The sequence below is a fragment of the Solanum lycopersicum genome, chromosome 1, assembly GCF_036512215.1.
Source record: "Solanum lycopersicum chromosome 1, SLM_r2.1".
NCBI classification, from domain to species: Eukaryota; Viridiplantae; Streptophyta; class Magnoliopsida; order Solanales; family Solanaceae; genus Solanum; species Solanum lycopersicum.
The window spans coordinates 55,837,041-55,858,093 of NC_090800.1; the positions used below are offsets into that span (position 1 = coordinate 55,837,041).

General features: G+C 30.9%; 1 protein-coding gene across 1 annotated transcript; it reads left to right on the top strand.

Moving 5' to 3' along the window:
- The first annotated feature begins 3,181 nt into the window (after nucleotides 1–3,181).
- On the top strand, nucleotides 3,182–4,146 carry LOC138342723 (uncharacterized). Its single transcript, XM_069294677.1, has 3 exons — nucleotides 3,182–3,380; nucleotides 3,428–3,740; nucleotides 3,882–4,146. The coding sequence occupies exons 1-3, from the start codon at nucleotides 3,182–3,184 to the stop codon at nucleotides 4,144–4,146; spliced, it is 777 nt and encodes a 258-aa protein (XP_069150778.1).
- Nucleotides 4,147–21,053: the final 16,907 nt, after the last annotated feature.

The window sequence follows — 21,053 nt, forward strand, 5'->3', positions numbered from 1 at the left end:
TTTAATTCACTTCCCCGGTAAAATGCTAATCTATCTTTTGTGTTCTTGCTGCTAATCTATCCGGTATTCATTTCAGTTCTCTTCTCTAATTAGTAGGATCTTTTCTAACCCACTTTTTTCAAAGTGGTGCTCTTCTAGCAGTTTGTTTAACTGAAACTTTTACTTTTCAATGGTCATTTTTATTCAATTTTTGGCTTATTTATAGGATGTAGTGTAACATCTCCTAACTCTAAACATCTAATAATAAGTTAAGAAACCAAGAGTAAACATTCTTGGAATTAAGTAGGGAAATCTGGAAAATTTCCAGCTTTCAAAAATGAGTTTGTCATTTTTAAACAGTCATAACTCTCAGCTCCGGAGAAGTTTGGATGAGTACTTTATATAGTTGTAAAGCCCTTGGTAATACTTCCCAACGGCATCGAGTTTGCTCAAATCTGATAATGTATGAGGAAGATATGTCTTTTGAAAGTTGGGCTGTTGGACTGAGAAAAGTCCAATCCGAATTTTTGTAAGGGTAAAGTTATCTTTTCACCCTATTATTGCCTAATATGTTTTAAGGGTTATTTAGGGGTAAATACCAAGTTCCAAATCAGTTTTACAATAATTTAGAATACTTAGGGCTTGGGAGAAAACAGAAAAGAAGAGGAAGATCGAGAATTGTCCAAGAACTCCAAGATCGTTGCGTGGATTTCGTCAGGAGTGATCCCTATCGAGGTATGTGAGATCATTCGGAGTTGGATCCTTTCACCCACACCCAATTTGTTTAAATTCCGCAAGTTAGTGTACATGGAATGATGAATATAGGAGTTCTTGACGAAAAGTTGTGAAATTTTTGTTGGTTTAATTGTAGTTCATGTTTCTGGACTATTTTTGGGTCTAATCTATTGGGTATTGAGTATATTAATGATTTTAAGTGTTTGGGGAAGATCCATGGAAGTTTGGGAGGTTTAGAATTGAAAATCGGAGAAGAAAAGTTGGAAAAACTCGTCTGACAGGCCGTGGGGCACCGCACGTACTAGAGCGCCTCAGGACAGACCTTGTCCGTTATTCACAAGCGCCACACCAGCCAGACCACTTGAGGATAGTGTCTGTCCCTCAAAGCGCCTCTCAAAGCGCCAAGAATCCCTGGAGACGCCGTTCTTTTCCTATCTCTTCGTACAAGTTTCTAAGTGATTTACCTATCGTTCCTAGTTGATTCAAACACTCTAAAGTACATCCTAACTATCATGAAATCATCGACAAACATGAGATCATGATTCTTGAATCCATAATCTAATTCAAGGAAAGTTAAGATCAAAGTCAAGGAAGTTAAGTGTCAGGTCTAAAAATTAAAAAGGAAGTCAAAGTAAGTTCCTAAAGCATTCAAGAGTCTTAAACAATTATTTTAACTTTGTTTCAAGGTTCAAGTAAATAGTTGAGTTAAATTCTCAAATTCTAGAAGGGAAATAAGTATTCTCCAAGAGTTAAGTTTCGAGTATGCAAAGAGCATAAAGTTGAGTTCATTTCTCACGAGTTATAAGGGAACTAAGTAGTCCCATGAAGCTTAAACTAAAATATTTTAAAAATTTTGAGAAATAAAGAAAGCTAGAGTTCCACAAAGCCTATGACTAGTTTAGTAGAAGAAAATAGAAACTATGATTTCCAATAGAGCTTTTTTAAAAGCTAAGTTTTGAGCACTAATCTTAAATCACATAATCAGTATATTTTTTTAAACATAAAAGCCAGTATATTTATATATTGGGAGTAGTATATAGCACCGATGTGGGGATGCAAGTTCAGATTACCTAAAGTCTTCATGTAAACCATGTAGCCATTATGGGTTGAAAAAAATCATACTTTTTAGATGAACCCTCTTCATAGTTTACTAGTGGATCCATAATGCAGTTCAGATCGTATACTCTGGCAGAGTTAGGATGGTCGGGGAGCGTGGGCCGAGTAACATTGTACCATCACTATAGCTCTTAGGTGATGGTTGTCGGTTAGAGAAGCTCCCACAAGAGTATTGTATTTTCATATACATTAGTGATTGTATTTTCATAGACATCAGTTATTATATTTTTATATACATATCAAATATTATTGTATACTTGTATACATTGAGAGGTTTTAGCATGTTTTCAGTTAGCATTTCTTTTGCAATTACTTTTAAAGTGCGTATATTGAATAAGAGTTATTAGATTATGAGTTGAACAGAGCCAAGGTATGTATTGATTCTTACTTCTTTTCAAGCCTATGTGTTGTTTAGCTTTCCAACTTGCATACTCGTACGTTCAATATACTGATGTCAGTTAGCCTGCATCGTATAATGATACAAACGCACATAACGAGAATCAACATCCACCGCACCGTTGGTCTAGTTGAGCACTCCAGAGTCAATTGGTGAGCCTCCTTGCATTCAAGAGGACATCTTTTTATTGATTTCTAGAGTAGTTCAATAGAATGTTGTGGGGTTTGTACCAACATTCATGTCAGTCAGTTTAGAGGTTTCATAGACAGTAAGTAGTCCAGTAGTCTTTACTTTTTATTCTTAAGATAAATACTTGGTTACTTTTTTGACCACCTTTGAATGTTTAAACTTTTAAAACATTCCAGATAATATTGTTGTTCAGTTCAATTAAGTTCTTTGATTATTATAAGTATGATTGTTATCTTTCGTATAGTTAACTAAGTCAGGTCAAGGGTTCGATCATGGTCAGCAATGGTCAGTGAATGTCAGTCCTGCCCAGGATGTAGGCTCGGGAGTGAAAAACATGGTATCAAAACACAAACTTCAAAAGTACTAGGGAGTCTATGCATCCTTGGTTGTAGTGTCTTAGTCATCGGTGTGAAGCGCGCCACATCTATGATTAGGATGCTATAACATATAGGAATGTTTCACTTATTTCATATTTTTTTCGTGCATAGAGGTTATCTCTAAAATTCTCTCTCTAATTCTTGCTTATGCGTATTTTTATATCATCATGCCTCCTCGAAAATCAGTCAAAGATCGACCAGCCCAAAGAAATATTGATGAAAAAGAGATTCCTAATGCACCGGATGTGCAACCTTAAGGAGAGGTTACACATGCCGAATTCCGGAAAACTATTCAAATGTTAAGTCAGGTAGTAACCAATCAAGTTGGAAACAAAGAGAAGCTCGACAAGAAGGGCCTGACACCTCAAGGGTTCGTGAATTTCTTAGAATGAATCCTCCTAGTTTTACCGGATCAAGCATTACCGAGGATCTAGAAATCTTTGTAGAAGAATTGAAGAAAGTGTTTGAGGTAATGCATCTTGTTACTTTTGAAAGGGTTGAATTAGCTTCATACCAACTGAAGAGTGTGTCTAGGACTTGGTTGTACAAATGGAAGGTAGAAAGAGCTGAGGATGCACCACATCCAAGTTGGCTTGCTTCAAGTGAAACTTCTTGGGGAGGTTCTTTCCTCTAGAGCTGAAGGAAGCCAAAGTAAGCGAGTTCCTTACTCTGAAACAGGAATCCTTGAATGTGCATGAGTATGGGATAAAGTTCACCCAGTTGTCCCGTTATGCTCCTAAAATAGTGAAGGACATGAGGAGGAGAATGAATTTGTTTGTTGCTGGTTTGGGTCGTTCATCAAGCAAGGAAGGCAGGGCTACACTGTTGATTGGCGATATGGACATATCCAAGCTAATGATCTATGTGCAACAAGTTTTAGAGAAAAATTTTAGGGATAGAGAAGAGTATAGGAACAAGAGAGCCAAGACTGGGAATGAGTCTCAGAAGTAAAAAAGGGGTTCAAGCCGACCACAATTTCAAAAATAGAAAGGGCATACACCATCATCTGCTAGTACACATGTGCCTAAAGATAGAGTTGAGAATCATGGTCAGAACTCCTGATCAAGACCTGCTTATTCACATGGTAGTGTGGTGCAAGAAGGTAGTAAGCCTTCTTCATGCTCCAAGTGTGGTAGGAATCACTCTAGCATCTGTCGCGAAGGCTCCATGGGTTGTTTCAAGTGCGGTCAGACCGGGCATTTTATGACAGATTGTCCAAAGAGTAAGAAAAGTTGTGGTAATGGGGAAAATAAAGCTCAATATTCATCAGCTCCTCCACCAGATATAGCTACACCTAGAGGAGTTACTTCCGGTACTGGTGGAGGAACAAATGTGCTTATATGCTCTCAATAATCTCCAAGAAGAAGAGAATTCACTAAATTTTATCATTGATGTGATTTGATTCTTTGAATTTACTATTTATGCATTATTAGACCCACGGGTGAGTTTATCTTTTGCAACACCCTATGTTAGTGTGAACTTAGAGAATATTCCTAAGGAACTTAGCGAACCATTCACTGTTTTCACACCTGTTGGTGAATCCATTCTAGTAGAAAGAGTTTATCGTGATTGTCTTGTTGTCGTCAGTCACAAGAGTACCATGGCTGATTTAATATAGTAAGACATGGTAGACTTGGATGTCATTCTAGGAATGGAGTGGATCCATGACTTTTATGCATCACTAGAATGCAAAACTCGACTTGTCAAGTTTCAGATTCCTAATGAGCGAATTATAGAGTGGAGTAGTTGTTCATCAGTGCCTAAGGGTCGTTTATTTTTGTACCTAAAGGCAATAAAGTTAGTTTCTAAGGTGTGTGTGTATCACTTAGTCCGGTTAATAACTTGTTGAGGTACTTTCCGTTCGGTCAGTTTGTATAGTCAGTGAGTTTCTTGAAGTCTTTCCTGATGATCTACCCAGAGTCCCTCCCCAAATAAAGATAGACCTTGGTATACACATCATCCCAAATACTCTTCCTATCTCAATTCCGCCTTACAGAATGGCACCAATTGAGTTAAAAGAACTAAAAAAGCAATCGAAAGTTTTGTTAGATAAAGGCTTTATTCAACAAAGTGTTTCACCTTGGGGCGCTCTGGTATTGTTTGTTAGGAAGAAACATGGATCCCTTAGGATGTGTATAGACTACCGCCAATTTAATAAGGTAACCATCAAGAATAAATATCCTCTTCCAAGGATAGATTATCTTTTCGATCAACTTTGGGGTGATTCTTGATTTTCCAAGATTAACCACTTATCAGCCTATCATCAGTTGAAAGTAACGGAATGTGATATTTCAAAGACAACTTTTAGAATAAGTTATGGGCATTATAAATTTTTGGTTATGTCCTTTGGTTTAACAAATGCACCCGCAACATTCATGGATCTTATTAACTGAGTCTTCAAACATTATTTAGATCTGTTTATCATCGTCTTCAGTGATGCCATACTGATTATTTCAAGGAATGGAGAAGATCATGCAAGTCACCTCAGGATTGTTCTCCAGACATTGAGAGATAATGCCAAGTTCTCCAAGTGTGATTTTTATCTTAAGTCGGTGGCATTCTTAGGCCATAGTGTTTCAGGTGAAAGGATTAGAATTGACACTTAGAAGATAGAAATAGTTCAGAGTTTTCCTAGACCCACCTCTCCAATAGATATTAGGAGTTTCTTGGTCTTGGATGACTACTATAATAGATTTGTTGAAGGGTTCTCATATATCTTATCTCCTTTGACCAAGCTAACTCAGAAGACAGTCAAGTTTCAACGATCTAAAGCTTGTGAGAAAAGCTTTCAGGAGTTGAAAAAAAGATTGACTACTGCTGCGATCTTGACATTACCAGAGGGTACCCAAGGTTTAATGGTGTATTGTGATGGATCAAGAGTTGCTTGGGCTACGTGTTGATGCAGAATGGAAAGTTTATAGTTCATGCCTCTAGACAGTTGAAGGTTCATGAGAAGAATAATCCAACGCATGACTTGGAATTGGTTGTTGTAGTTTTTGCTTTGAAGATATTACGTAACTACTTGTATGGTGTTCATGTGGATATATTCAATTATCATAAGAGCATCCAATATGTATTCACTTAGAAGGAGCTAAATCTCAGACAGAGGAGGTTGTTAGAATTACTCAAGGATTATAACATGAGTATTATTTACCACCTAGATAAGGCTAATGTGGTTGTTGATGACTTAATGTGGTTTTCCATGGGTAGTACCACCCATGTTGTAGAAGAAAAGAGGGAGTTAGCAAAAACTTTCACGTTTGGGAGTAAGACTTATGGACTCCTCATACGGAGGAATACCGGTTACCAATGGGGCTGAATCATCATTAGTGTCAGAGGTGAAAGAGAAGCAAGACCGTGAACCTATTTTGCTTGATTTGAAGGCAAGTGTTCATAACCAACTAGTATTGGCTTTTGAACGAGAGAGAGATGGGGTGCTGAAATACCAAGGTAGATTTTGTGTACCTAAGGTGGATGGACTCCAAGAGAGGATCTTTGAGGAAGCTCATAGCCCAGATATTACATTCATCCGGGTTCCACAAATATGTACCACGATTTGAGAGAGGTATATTGGTGGGAGGGCATGAACAAGATATTGTTGAGTTTGTTGACAAGTGTTCAAATTGTCAGCAAGTGAAAGTGGAGCACTAAAAGACTGGAGGTTTGTCTTAGAATATAGAAATTCCGGAATGGAAGTAGGATATGATTAATATGGACTTCATCACGGGCTTGCAAAGATCTCGAAGGCAACACTGTTTGATTTGGTGATTATTGACAGAATGACAAAGTCAACCCATTTCTTGCCACTAAAGACTACTTATTCGACCAAGGATTATGCTAAGTTTTACCTTCATGAAGTGGTTAGACTTTATGGAATTTCAGTCTCCATTATTTCAGATAGAGGTTCTTAGTTTACTGCACAATTTTGAAAATCTTCCTGGAAAAGTTTGGCTTCAAAAAGTGAACTTCAGCACTGTTTTTCATCCTCAGACAGATGGACAAGTAGAAGGTACTATCCTGACCTTAGAAGATACTTTGATAGCTTGTGTGATATATTTCAAAGGGAATTGGGATGAGCACAGACCTTTCATTGAGTTCACTTACAAAAACAGTTATCATTCGAGCATCTAAATGGCTACATATGAAGCTCTTTATGGGAGAAGATGCAGATCTCCTATAGGGTGGTTCGAAGTTGGTGAAGTAAAATTAATACGAACATACCTAGTTTACCAAGCTATGTGGAAAGTGAAAGTGATTCAAAAGAGATTGAGAATGTCACAGAGTCGTCAAATGTCCTACATAGATGTTAGGAGGAGACCTTTAGAGTTTTAAGTGGATGATTGAGTGTATTTGAAAGTTTCACCCTTGAAGGGTGTTATGAGGTTTGGTAAGAATGGGTAAATTAGTCCCTGATGTATTGGAACTTATAGAATCTCCAAGAGAGTGGGTCAAGGTAGCTTATGAGTAGGAGCTACCTCAAGAGTTAGAAACGATTTGTTGGGTATTCATATTTCTATGTTGAAGAAGTGCTTGGGTAATCCTTCATTCATAGTACCAACAGATAATGTTGGGATAAAGGATAACATATCCTATGAAGAAGTTCCAGTTCAAATTTTGGATCATCAAGTTCACAAGTTAATGACAAACGAAGTTGCTTCAATCAAGGTACTTTTAGAGGAACCAATTCGTTAAAGAAGCGACTTGAGAAGCTGAGGAGGATATGAATAAGATATATACACATCTCTTTGAATCCGGAGATAATGCGGATCAAGGTACTAAATTCTCTTCTTAGCACTTTATAAGAATATGTGTAAGCATGTTATCACTTTCTTTTGTTTGTTGAGTGTTGAAATGGTGTTACTACCCTTAGCTTAGTGAAAAAGTTCTCAATCGAGGACGAATGTTTCCAAGGGGGAGATATTATAACATCTCATAACTTGAAACATCTAAGAATAAGCTAACAAACCAAGCATAAACATTTTTGGAATTAAGTAGGCAAATCTGAAAGATTTCCAGCTTTCAAAAGTGAGTTTTCGTCATTTTCAAACGGCCATAACTACCAGCTCAATGAAGTTTGGTTGAGTTCTTTATATGGTAGGAAAGCCCTTGGGAAGATATTTCGAATGGCACAGAGTTTGCACAAATAACGATATCGTATGAGTGAGATATGCCTTCCGAAAGTTGGGTTATTGGACTAAGGAAAGTCCAACCCGGATTTGGATAAGGTCAAAGCTGTCTTTTCACCCTATTATTGACTATTTGTTTTAAGGGCTTTTTAGGGGTAAAAACCAAGTCCCAAATCAGTTTAACAATAATTTAGAATGCCTAGGGCTTGGGAGAAAAGAGAAAAGAAGAGGAAGATCGAGAATTGTCCAAGAACTCCAAGATCGTTGCGTGAATTTTGTGGGGGGTGATCCCTATCGAGTTATGTGAGATCATTCAGTGTTGGGTCCTTTCACCATAACCCAATTTGTGTAAATTCATAAAGTTATTGTATATGGAATGATGAATATTGGAGTTCTTGACGAAAAGTTGTGAAATTCTTATTAGTTGAATTGTAGTTCATATCAAGCAGTTCTGATTAATGTTATTTTTGGGTCTAATATATAGGGTATTGAGTATATTACTGATTTTAAGTGCTTGGGAGAAGATCCATGGAAGTTTGGGAGGTTTAGAATTGAAAATCAGAGAAGAAAAGTTGGAATATTCATTTGACAGGCCTTGGGGAGATGCCCCTACCATAGCGCCTCAAAAAAGACTCTGTCTGTTATTCCCTGGTGTGTTGTGCTAGCCAGAGCGCCTGAGGACAATGTCTGTCCGTCAGGCTTTGGCGGTCTGCACCTCTCAGAGTGCTAAGACCCCCTGGAGACGCCATTCTTTCCCTATCTCTTCGTACAAGTTCTGAAGTGATGTATCTATCATTCCTAATTGATTCCAACATTCTAAAGTACATCCTAACTACCAAGAAATCATCCATAAATATGAGATCATGATCCTTGAATCTGTAATACAATTCAAGGAATGTTAAGATCAAAGTCAAGGAAGTTAAGAGTCAAGTCTAAAAGTCAGGAAGCAAGTCAAAGTAAGTTCCTAAAGCAATTAAGAGTCTTAAACAAACATTTTAACTTTGTTTTAAGTTTCAAGTAAATAGTTGATTTAAATTCTCAAATGCTATAAGGGAACTAAGTATTCTCTAAGAGTTAAGTTTCGAGTATGCAAAAAGCATAAAGTAGTGTTCATTTCTCAAGAGTTATAACGGAACTAAGTAGTCCCTCAAATCTTAAACTATAATGTTTGAGAAAGAAAGAAAAAAAGATTGACTTCCACATAGCCTTTGGCTAGTTTTAATAGAAGAAAGAGGAAACTATGATTTTCAAAAGAGCTTTTTTAAATGCTAAATTTTGAGCACTAATCTCAAATTACGGAATCAATATATTTTTTTAAACATAAGAGTCAGTGTGTGTGTGTGTGGGTGGGTGGGTGTGTGTGTGTGTGTGTATATATATATATATGTATGTATTGTGAGTAGTATTGAGCACTGATATGGGGATGCGAGTTCAGATCAACTCAAGTCTTCATGTAAACCATGTAGTCTCATGGGTAGAAAATGGTCATACTTTGAACCCTCTTCACAGTTTACTAGTGAATCCATTAGGAAGTTCAGGGTCCTATACTCTGGCAAAGTTAGGATGGTCGGTCAGCGTGGGCCGGGTAACATTTTACCATCACTGTAGCTCTTAAGTGATGGTTGTCGATTAGAGAAGCTCCCACAACAGTATTGTATTTTCATATACATCAATTATTGTATTTTTATGTACATTTCAGATATTATTATATACTTGTATACATTCAGAGGTTTCAACATGTTCTCAGTCAGCATTTTTTTATATTGCAATTACTTTTAAACTGCGTATATTGAATAAGAGTTAGTAGATCATGAGTTGAGCAGAGCCAAGGTAAGTATTTATTCTTACTTCTTTTCAAGCCTGTGTTGTTTAGATTTCCAACTTGCATACTCGTTCATTCAATGTATTGATGTCAGTTGGCCTGCATCGTATCATGATGTAGATGCAGGTAAAGAGGATCGATATTCAGCGCACCGTTGATCCAGTTGAGCACTCCAGAGTCAATTGGTGAGCCTCCATGCATTCCAGAGGACATCTTTTTATTTCTTTCTAGATTAGTTCAATAGAATGTTGTGGGGTTTGTCCCAACATTCATCTCAATTAGTTTAGAGGTTTCATAGATTGTTATTAGTCAAGTAGTCTTTACTTTTCATTCTTAAGTTAAAGAGTTGGTTGTTATTTTGTCCAGCTTTTAATGTTTAAACTTTAAAAATATTTTAGATAATCACTACAACAAATATGATATATAGCTACCGAAATCATTAGCTACGACATTAAATTCGTCACTATTTTTTATTGTGACAAAATTTACTTTTTGTGTTTAAATATATGAGACACATACATTTAGTGACGAAACATAAGAATTCGTAACAAAATTTTGTCCACTAAAATTTCTCACCAAAAATTTATTTGGCGCTATTTTGTGGAGTAGGTTAGTCACGAATTTAAAATTTTCGGTGACACATTATTTCGTCAAAAGTAGTGTATGTAATTCATGAAAAACTAAGCCATCAAAATCATCACTAATTAATATCTTTTAGTGACAAAATTTATTTTTCATGCTTAAACATATGAGACACATACTTTTAGTAATGAAACATAAAAAAATCCGTAGCATTTGTCCACTAAAAGGTCCCACCAAAAAATGGCGTCATTTGTTAAGTAGTGTTAGTCACAAATTTAAAGTTATCAGTGACACATTATTTCATCACTAATAATATATCTAATTCATGACGAAATATTTTTTGTCTTATAATTTCTTAAATTTTGGACACAAAGAATTCATCTAGAAAATATGTTGTTACAACATCAACAAATTTGAGTTCGTACTTAAATATTATAAATTTTAGCTATGAAAATTTATATTTAATTATGACATTTATTTCGTCACTAATAATATAAATAATTGATGACAAATATTTTATCGTCTCAAATCAATCTATGATTTAGTGACATTAAAAAATAATCACAAAATATATAAGATGTTAAATAGCCACGACTTAAAATTTGTAGAGAATAATTAAACTATTTGATACGAATTTATTTTTAGCTTAATACAATTTGTTTTTTTTTTTTACAATTGTTCATAATTACAAGTGACAACTTACAAAAAGAATAATACAAGTGTTTCATATAAATTGCGCAATTATAAAACACATCATTTGAAAAATACAATACGGGTGATAAGTATTGTGATTGGGAACGGTTCTACCACTTTATCACTAATTTTGTGCATGTCTATTGATTTGTTATTGGTAAAGTCGATCTATTTGCTTCTGTCGATAAATATATGTATATATAATAGTAATTCAACATACGTACATAGAGTAGCTATACAAAGATAACATCGACTTACAAACTTAGACTTTGCAAAGGTGCGATATATTTCATGAATTTCTATTAAATTTTTCCATCAATGTGAAAATTGAAATAAACTAAAAAAAATGAAAGCACAAATAAAAGAAATGAACTAACGAGGATTTCAAATATATTATGATGAAATATTATAATTATTGGTATTGATGTTCAAATTGAACCGATTATTCATATTTTAATAGAATCAAAAGTTTTATTTTAAATAAATTTATTGTTTTACTGAATAATTTTTAAAATTTACAAAAATTAATAACTAATATGACAAAATCGTTTTGAATATATATAAAGATATTTAAAAATACACAATTTAATTAAAATGTAATCTATATTTGGACGAATTATGGGTGATAAATTTCATTCATTTGTGTATAAGTATAAATAATCATATAATATATTATTTCTACAAAACATAAATTGGAAAGAAGTGAATGAAGTATAAAATAGAACAAAAATGAATGACAAGAGAGAGTTGGTCGGATGGTAGACACACTTCATTTCCAACGTTAAGGTTATGAGTTCGATTTCCCAAGGCAGCATGATGTGCGAGCTCCTGACCAGGGTTGAAAAAGAATTGTGATAGAAGAGATATATACATTATATAATATATAAATCATTTTTATAATGATAAATTTTATATAATATATAAATCATTTTTATAATGATAAATTTTATCAATATACAGTTAAGAAAAAAATAAATTTTTATATATAAAATATAGTCATTAGTGAGGAAATTATATTTTGTTTAAATACGAAATACATATGACTTTAGAGATAATTGATTTCGTTGAAGTAAAATAATTTGCGATGATATAATTTTATCGATAGGAATAAACTTTTTAGTGACAAAAAACATACTACTAACTACAAAAAAAATATAGTTTTTTTACGATAAATAAATTTATCACAAATGTTTAAGCATTTGTGGACGATTTTTCTTTTTGCAATTAATATAAACTTTTAGCGACGAAGCACTAAATCGTCTCTGTATACTTTTAGAGACACACATTAAGTGATGACTGAGTGACAAATTATTTTTCGTCACACAAGATTTTTAGTGACGAAATATGATTTATTAATGACGAAATTATTTGTTCTTGATAATAGAATTTCTTGTAGTGAATATTATTGTTCAGTTCAATTAAGTTCTTTCATTATTATAAGTATGTATGTTGTCTTCCGGTGAATTAAGTAAGTCAGACCAAGAGTTTGCTCGACGCCAACAATTGTCACTGTGTGTTTGTCTCACCTAGGATGTAGGCTCAGGGTATGACATGTAGTATTTGCAAGACATAATCACAATAGATACATGTTTTTTTTCACTTTTTAGCATTTGTGTAATACAATTTTTATTCAGGTTTAATTCACTTATTAGCATTTTGTATAATATAACTTTAATTTAGGTTTAATTCAATTCCAGTGAAAATGCTCATCTATCTTTTGTTTTCTTGCAGTTAATCTATAAGGTACTTAATTCAGTTCTCTTCTCTAATTAATATGACATTTTCTAACCCACTCTCTTTTAAATGGTGCTCTTTTAGAAGTTTGTTTAACTAAAACTTTTAATTGTCAATAGTCATTTTTATTCAATTTTGGCTTATTTATTGGGTTCAGTATCAGCAAGCCATAATCACAATACATACAAGTTTTATTTTGTTTTAGTATTTGTGTTATACAACTTTAATTAAGGTTTTATTCATTTTCCCTGTAAAAATGATTATCCATCTTTTTATGTTCTCGTTGCTCATTTTTGTGGCTTCCATCTTGTTTTTACTTATCACACATCTTTTTATGTTCTCGCTTCTCATCTTTGTGGCTTCCATATTGTTTTTAATTATCACACAACTTGAGTTTTGTGTGTTGAAAGGATGTATATATGATGAACTATATTGGAGAATTAGAGTTGAAAATTTTTTAAGGTTAGTGTTCAGTATGATGGTTGTGTAGGTGCTTTCAATGCATCATTGAATTCCTTCTTTTGCATTATCATCCGTCCTTTGATTTCTTCTTTAGTATCACTTATTATTTGTCTTATACAAAAAGAAACTTTATCTCTTAATGCCTGTCTATTTAAAATAAAGTAAAGACGCGTCCCAACAGTTTTTCCACAAATGTGTGGTAGTGAGTAAAGTGGGACTCACATTAACAAAAGAGACATTCCTCTTTTTGACTACATTATTGTGTGTATATATATATTTTTATGTGTCTAGATTGTGTAAAGCAATAGAATCAAAGCTCATACCCGAGTCATAGTCATTTGGGTCCTGAGCAAATTGTATAGTGTCTGAAAAACCGTCTAAATTATTTGGGCTTGAAACTGAATTTTGTCTTGGGCTTTGTATTGGGCTGGGATTTATATGTTTGTCTTTGTCTTGTTATTCTTTAAGTAATTTTTCCTACAGTTTTGGTTATACTGGATTCTAGGTCTTTATTTTTTTGTGATTTTTTGGTTTTTTGTCTTATTTTCTGGCTAAAGGAAATTGGTAAACGTCTTCTTGAAGATGAGCCAGCCATTAACGGGTTTGATAAGTCTTTACCGACCACCGTTTGAGTCGGACTACCTGTATCTTCATCCGATACAGTGGATTTATTTACATTCAGAGGGGAATGTACACCCATCTCATCCATTTTATCCGGGATGAAAAACCCTGCTTGTCTTTTGTCTTCAAGTCTTTCTCCATTTTTGCAATTCTATCTTTTAGCTGGAGATTTTCTTGAGCTAATAATTCATTCTTGTAATTTAATTTCTTGAAGGCTTCGGTCATTGAAGAACAATGATCACAAAATATAATTTTATCTGTATCTTTCTGAATATGGTATTGAGGAATTTTGTTTGGATTTTGTTTAAGAGAGGGAGAGATATAATAGTTTGGGCCTAATACTCCTCTAGCATAATCTAATGCTTCAGTAAAATCATTAAAGCCTTTAAAAAGAGGTTTGGAAACACCTTTAATAGAGTCTAATACTTCTATCCAAGTCTGAAAAACTCCATTTATCTTACCATGAATAACAACATAGTATTTAAATTTGTTTTCTTTATTTTTACTATTTAAATAAATCCTAAAGCGTTTAAAACTGCAATTATATATTTAGTGTCTTTCTTATTATGGGATATCCATATGTTGTCTATTAAACATTTCTGTTGTTTATCTATCTGATATATAGGTAGACTTCTAAAAGTTAAATTAGATGATTCATATGCTATTAGATTATGTTGTCCAAATTGTAATCTTTCTATTTTATTATCATTTATGCTATTTACAGGTCTGAAATGTAAATTAGATAATATTGTCTGTTTATATATGTCTGAGTATTCTTGGGTTGGAGGTTGAACTCCTTTGCCCTTGTCTTGAAAAGAGGGTCTCATTTTGGAAAAAATTGGAATTAAACTTTAATTAATAATCTACTTAATTGATCTGCAATGTTATTATCATTTCCTTTAATATGTTCAAAAATTATAGATTATAAATTGATATAGTGTCTAAAAAATTTAACCATCTTCTTCTACTACTTGTTTTATCATTTATTTTTTGATGAAATTTTACTATTGCTTCACAATCAGTTCTTATTAAAATTTCTAATTTATTTAAGATATAAATTCTAAAACTATTTAAACCATATATTACAGCTAAGATTTCTACATCTATACTAGCTTTATTTCCTTTTTCTTTAAATTTTCCACTTTGGTAAATGCAAATTTTTTCTTCTTGTTTAGAACTATATTTATGTGATTTTGATTTTAATACTGCTCCCCATCCATCAAAACTTCCATCTGTCTCTATTATTAAATAATCTGATTCTAATGGCATATTAAGATCAGGTATATTTTTATTTTTTCCTTTATTTTTTGTACTAATTTTATATCTTCAATATTAAAATTTCTTTGTCCCTTATTTCATGTCATAGAATATAATGGTCCTACTATTTTTCCTAATCTTTAATAAAAGGTCTTGCATAATTAACTATTCCTAAAAAAATTTATAAGTCTTTTAAATTATCTAATTTATCTGGCATATCTAAGGCTTTTTTAGCTATATGAGGTTGTAATTTAATCTTTCCTTCTCCTAAAGTAATTCCTAAAAAATTTATGTAATTTTTACATAATTCTATTTTCTTTTTACTAATTATTATTCCATTATTAACAAATAGCCTAAAAACTGTTTGTAAATGTCCTAAATATTCTTTTATATCTTTACTAAATAATAGAATATCATCTACATATAACAAAACAGATCTTTTATATTCTCAATATTTTATCCATTTTTCTTTGAAATATTTGGAGGTGTTGTTTTTAATCCAAATGGCATAACTAGCCATTCAAAATATCCTTCGGGGCAAGTAAATGTTGTCCATTCTACACTATCTGGATGCATTTTTATTTGCCAATATCCTGACTTACAATCAAATTTACTAAAAATTGTTTTACCTTGAATTCTATTTATTAAATCTGTTTTATCTGGTAATTTATATCCATCGGTTCTAGTATTATCATTTAGTCTTTTATAGTTTATGACCTTTCTGGCTTTTCCTCTAATTATTTCATTATGATTTCGTACCATAAAAGCTGCTGATCTATGCTTTGAAGTTGATCTTCTTATTACCCCTAATTCTAATAGTTCTTTAATTTGTATTTTAAAGTCTTCTTGATCTTGATTTGTGGCTTCTATAGAGGCCGTTTTTATTATATATTCTTGGGTTTATTATATCTAATTTGCATACTACATGATTATTTTCTCAATGTTTTAAGGATTTTTCTCCTATTATTTCTATTTGATGTAATATTTTTACGATATTATCAAGATCCTTTTGATTTTTTATTTGTCCTATTTGCTGAATTCCAGTTTTAAAATTATATAATTCTGTCTCCATTTCTATTAAAACATAGTTTTTATTAACTATTTCATCTTCTTCATCTATTTCTAATGTATTCTCATATAATGTATTACATTTCTTTTTCGTACATTGTATATTATCTTCACAATTGTCACAGCATTTTTCTTTATGTCTTACTTTAGTGTCAATTTTCTTAGTTAAAACTGAAGTATAAGTAGTATTTTTCATAAAAAGTATTCCGTCTTTAGTTATTAAAGTTCCTCCTTTGTTGTGTAGTATAAAGTCTAATCCTAACACAAAATCTACCCTTATATCTAAATCTCGTACCCATATTTTATCCATTTTACAGGTAGATTTATAGAATTCTGAACAAGTGTTTAAAAAACTTATTTGAGCTTTATCTATATAATGCCTATAGATATTATGTGTTCCATCCATTTGTATTGCTGCAAGTGGTTTTTCTAAGGTTTTTATTAATTCTATAGGTACAATCTTTTTATTTAAAATACTTTTGGTACATCCTGAATCTATCAATGCTAAAGTCTCTATCTCATATTTTCCAATTTGAAGTTTCGCTAATATTTCAATAGTATTTATATTTTTATCTTCATTACATATTAAAGTATTAGGCTCTTCATTCATTAATTCTTGATTATCTAGTTCTTGTTCAATATTTTTTCCTTTTTCTAATCTTATTATTCTTTCTTCTAATTTAGCTTTTGCTTCTAATACTAATACTTTTAAATTTATTAAAGGTTCATTTGTATATACTTCTTTCTTTTTCTGAGTTATTATTTCTAATTGTGTCTCTATACAATTTATACATCCTTCTACAAAGCATTTATTACATTTAGCTCTTTTATATTTACTTGGACACCATTTACACCAATTACATGGATTACTATCTAATCCAATGTCTTTTTCAAAGTTATGTTCACATTCTATTATATTCATAAAATTAATTTTTAGATCATCTATATTTAAGTTTTCTATTCCTATTTCATTAATTAATTCTTCTCTTTCTGAATTAGAAGAGTCTTCTTCTTTGTTACTTTCGTCTACATCAATACTTACTATAGAATAAATACTTTCATTATCTGACATATATTCATCTACATTCAATAATGCTTCATTAAATTCTTCTACTAATTGAGCGTTTCTAGTTTTAGCATTATATCTTTTAGGACAAGTATTAGCTAAATGTTCTATACTTCCACATGTAAAGCATTCTAATTTATTTTTGTAATTTCTATCCGTTCTATATTTTCTAACATGTCTATCTCTATTTAAATATGGTTTTCTAGCTGAAGATCTTCTAAGAAAATATTCTTTTTTATTATATCTCTTATTATTTTGTGGGTTATATCTTTTATACTTTTTCTTTTTATATTGATCTTTATCATAACTTTGGGTTGTATATATTATGTCTTTACAGAAATTCATTTCATTTTGTTTTAATTGTTTTTGTATTTGTAAATTAGTACATTTTTCTTGTAATATCTCCATTATATGTTGTATTCTATGTCCAATTGACCATTTAGCTTGAGGGTTTTGTGCTACTCCTTCTCTTTTAGTCCATCTTTCTTCTATTTCTCTTTCTAAGGCTCCTGGTAGTTTATTAAATAATTTTTTGCCTAGGTCTTGGTCAAAGGCATTTCCACTAATTGTACAATAATAGAAATAATCATTTAAAAATTTCTATATATAATACCAATTACTTATACTTAATTGTTCTAATTTTATTACTGCATTTCGTTGTAGAGCTAATAATCCACTATTTGGATCTTCTCCTGTTATCAATGTATGTATTTTATTTGTAAAATTATAAGGATTTGGTCCTAATGATACTAAATATGAAATTCTGATGGGAATTCTACTTTTTAAGCTTCCCATAGAGCTTTAGTAGATTCTCCGAAGAATGTTTCTAAGTATTTATACATGGTTTCAGCATCAGTTTCTGTATAATTTTTTATAAAATCTGCTATTACTATTCCTTTCCATAAGTCTATCACTGAATTTCATCTTTGTGGATCATGTGCTGCTATATTTAAAATTTTTCCTTTACTTCCTCCTTCTTGGAGTATTATTGGTTCTTCTATAGGCATTCTTTTTCCCATAGGTTTAACCTCTGTTATTGGAGTATCTCCTTGTCTATATACTCTCCTTCGTGGTATATTTCCTATACTATTGCCTGCCGTATATCCCTGTTCATTTGTTTTTTGGAATGGACTACTAGAACTTGCTGTTTCCATTAATTCTTTTTGACTTAATATAGATTCTAACTCAGATATTTCACTATCGTCGTCTTGTATTTGTGTTATTATATTATTACTTTTTTCTAACTTATCCTGTAAAGTTTTTTCTAATCTATATCCTTTGTTATCAGTTGTTTGTTCACATATTTTAAAATGAAATATTGTTTGTTCTAAATTTAAATTTTTTAATTTACATCCTTTACATGTAAATAGTCTATTTTTATTATTTTTACATATTTCTTTTGCTTTTTCTATAGCTAAATCTACTGCATAATCTTCTTCTAGTATTACTTCTATATTCATTCATGTTAAAGGCATTTCTTCTATGATACTTTCTTCTTCTATGTCTTTTTGAGCTTCGTAATTATAATCTGTAAATCTAATTGAAGGTTCTCCTTTAGAATTTGTATATATTAAGTGAGCATCGGGTATTAAGGCTTCTTTTGCTTTAAAATCTCGTAATTTCCATTCTAATCCTACATATTCTTCAGGATTTATTTTTATATGTTTTATTAATTTTATTCCTTTATTTCCCATTACTTCTACTACATCTTTTATTTGTAACTTAATTCTAGTATTACTATTATCTGTCATTTTTCCTAAAAATCCTACACATATTAATAATTTTTTTCCACTATTCATTTCTTCATATCATTTAGTTTGTATTCCTATTCTAATTTGAGTTATTAATTCATTTAAATTCATCATAAAGTCTGGACTTATGTAGAAAATTCCTCCATTATTAGTCATGTCTACTTCTGTTAATCCTATGATTGCCTTTTTTATATCTGACCATCTATTATCTTATATGGTAATTAATGTCTTTGTTCCTAAATTTTTTCTAGTTAATCTTTTAATTCCTATTACTATTAATCCTAAATGCATTAAATCTTTTTTGACATATTTTATTTCTTTTACAGATTCTTCATTTATGAGGGGTAAAGATACAGAGTTTTTTCCTAATACCGATAATTGTTCTTCTCTATAATGTCTATATAATTGAGATTTTAAATTTGTATTATATAAAACTTTTGGATTTAATAGATTTAATTGATTTTGTTGGAATATTTGTATATCTTTATCTGTATCTATAATTTTGTCTAATTGTTGATTATTTTCTTCTCTTGCCTTTCTATTTAATATTTTTGATATAAAATTATTACTTATTTTATTCTGGGTGTAACTAGGTCTTGGCCTTTTATCTCTTGATCTAGTTGGAAAAACGTCCATTTTTTCTATTTTTTAACTATTTTTTCTTGTTGAGGAGTAATTTCTATTTTATTTAGCTTTTCTATTAATTCTTCTACTCAAGTTGTGCTTATGTTTTTACTTTCAGATTTTTCTTTTTTATCTATCTTTTTATGTAATTGTAATAAAAGTGATATTATTATATTATTCTGTTGTATAATAACTTGATCTGACTTTGAAGATGGGTTAAATTCTTTATAATTTGATGGAAGAACTATCTTTTTTTCTATTAATCTTATTGTTTTTTTATGTGTTTCTACTTCTATTAAATCTATCATGAAAGAACTATTTCTTTTATTGATTCTAATTCTGTCTTTATTTCTTGTAGTTTTATGATTAAAGTTTTATTAACTTCTTCTTTTAATTTATTATTTAATTTTTTAGCTAACTCTATTCCTTGTTCTTTTAAATAATCTAAATTTTCTTCTATCTTATTGAAAATTTGTTTTTGTCTATTATAGGTTTCTTCTTGTTCGCTTAATATCTGTATGATTTTACAATTATGTTTAATTTTTTCACTAAGGTTTATTAATAAATCTATTAAAGTATTATATTGAGGATCTTCTGTATGTAGACTATGTTTATAATGTTTTCTCCTTTTCTCTTGAATCTTTTTTCTAAAGTTATTTGTAAATCTAAATATTCTATATTTTTTAAGGAAGCTATTTTTACTATTTATTTTATCCTAACGTAGTTGGTTTGTAATTTTTTCTAAATTGTTTTATTCTTTTAGTATTATTATAAATACTCGTACTAATACCTTGTAGCTCCCACTTTAATTCTTTTATATATTCTTCCTTATTTATATTATGTTCAAAATCTGTTGGTTTGAAAATTTTGTTTTCACAAATATATATATAGGCTTCTAGTTCTTTTTCTTCTTTTTGTAATCTTTGTTTTTCGTTTATATTTCTATATAATATCCAATAATTTAATCTTATATATTTAGCAAAAGGAAGATTTTTCATAAAATGAATTTATTTGAGATTTTTCTAGATATAAGATGTCTTATTAATTTCTTTTCTAGTATTCTGGCTAAGAAAAATATATGATCTAATCTGTTACTTATTTCTTTTTTAGAGCTTATTGAGATAGTTGTTTTTAAATCTTCTAATAATCTATCTGATTCTAAATATAAACTTAATAATTCTTTTTTAACTTTTTTATATTCTCTAGTATTCCTATAGAGTCTTCTCATATATTAACCTACTGAGTTATAATAATAAGGGTTATTTTTAATTATTTTTATTCTTTCTATTATTTCTTTTATTTCAAATTCTACCTGATTTAATTCTTCACTAATTTGTTTTTGAGATTGTCTAATAGTTTCTCTAAGTGTCTTTAGTGAATTTTTATATGTATAAGTTAAAGATAATCTTAATCCTAAGTTATATAGATGACTTTCTAAAGATTTTTTTATATAA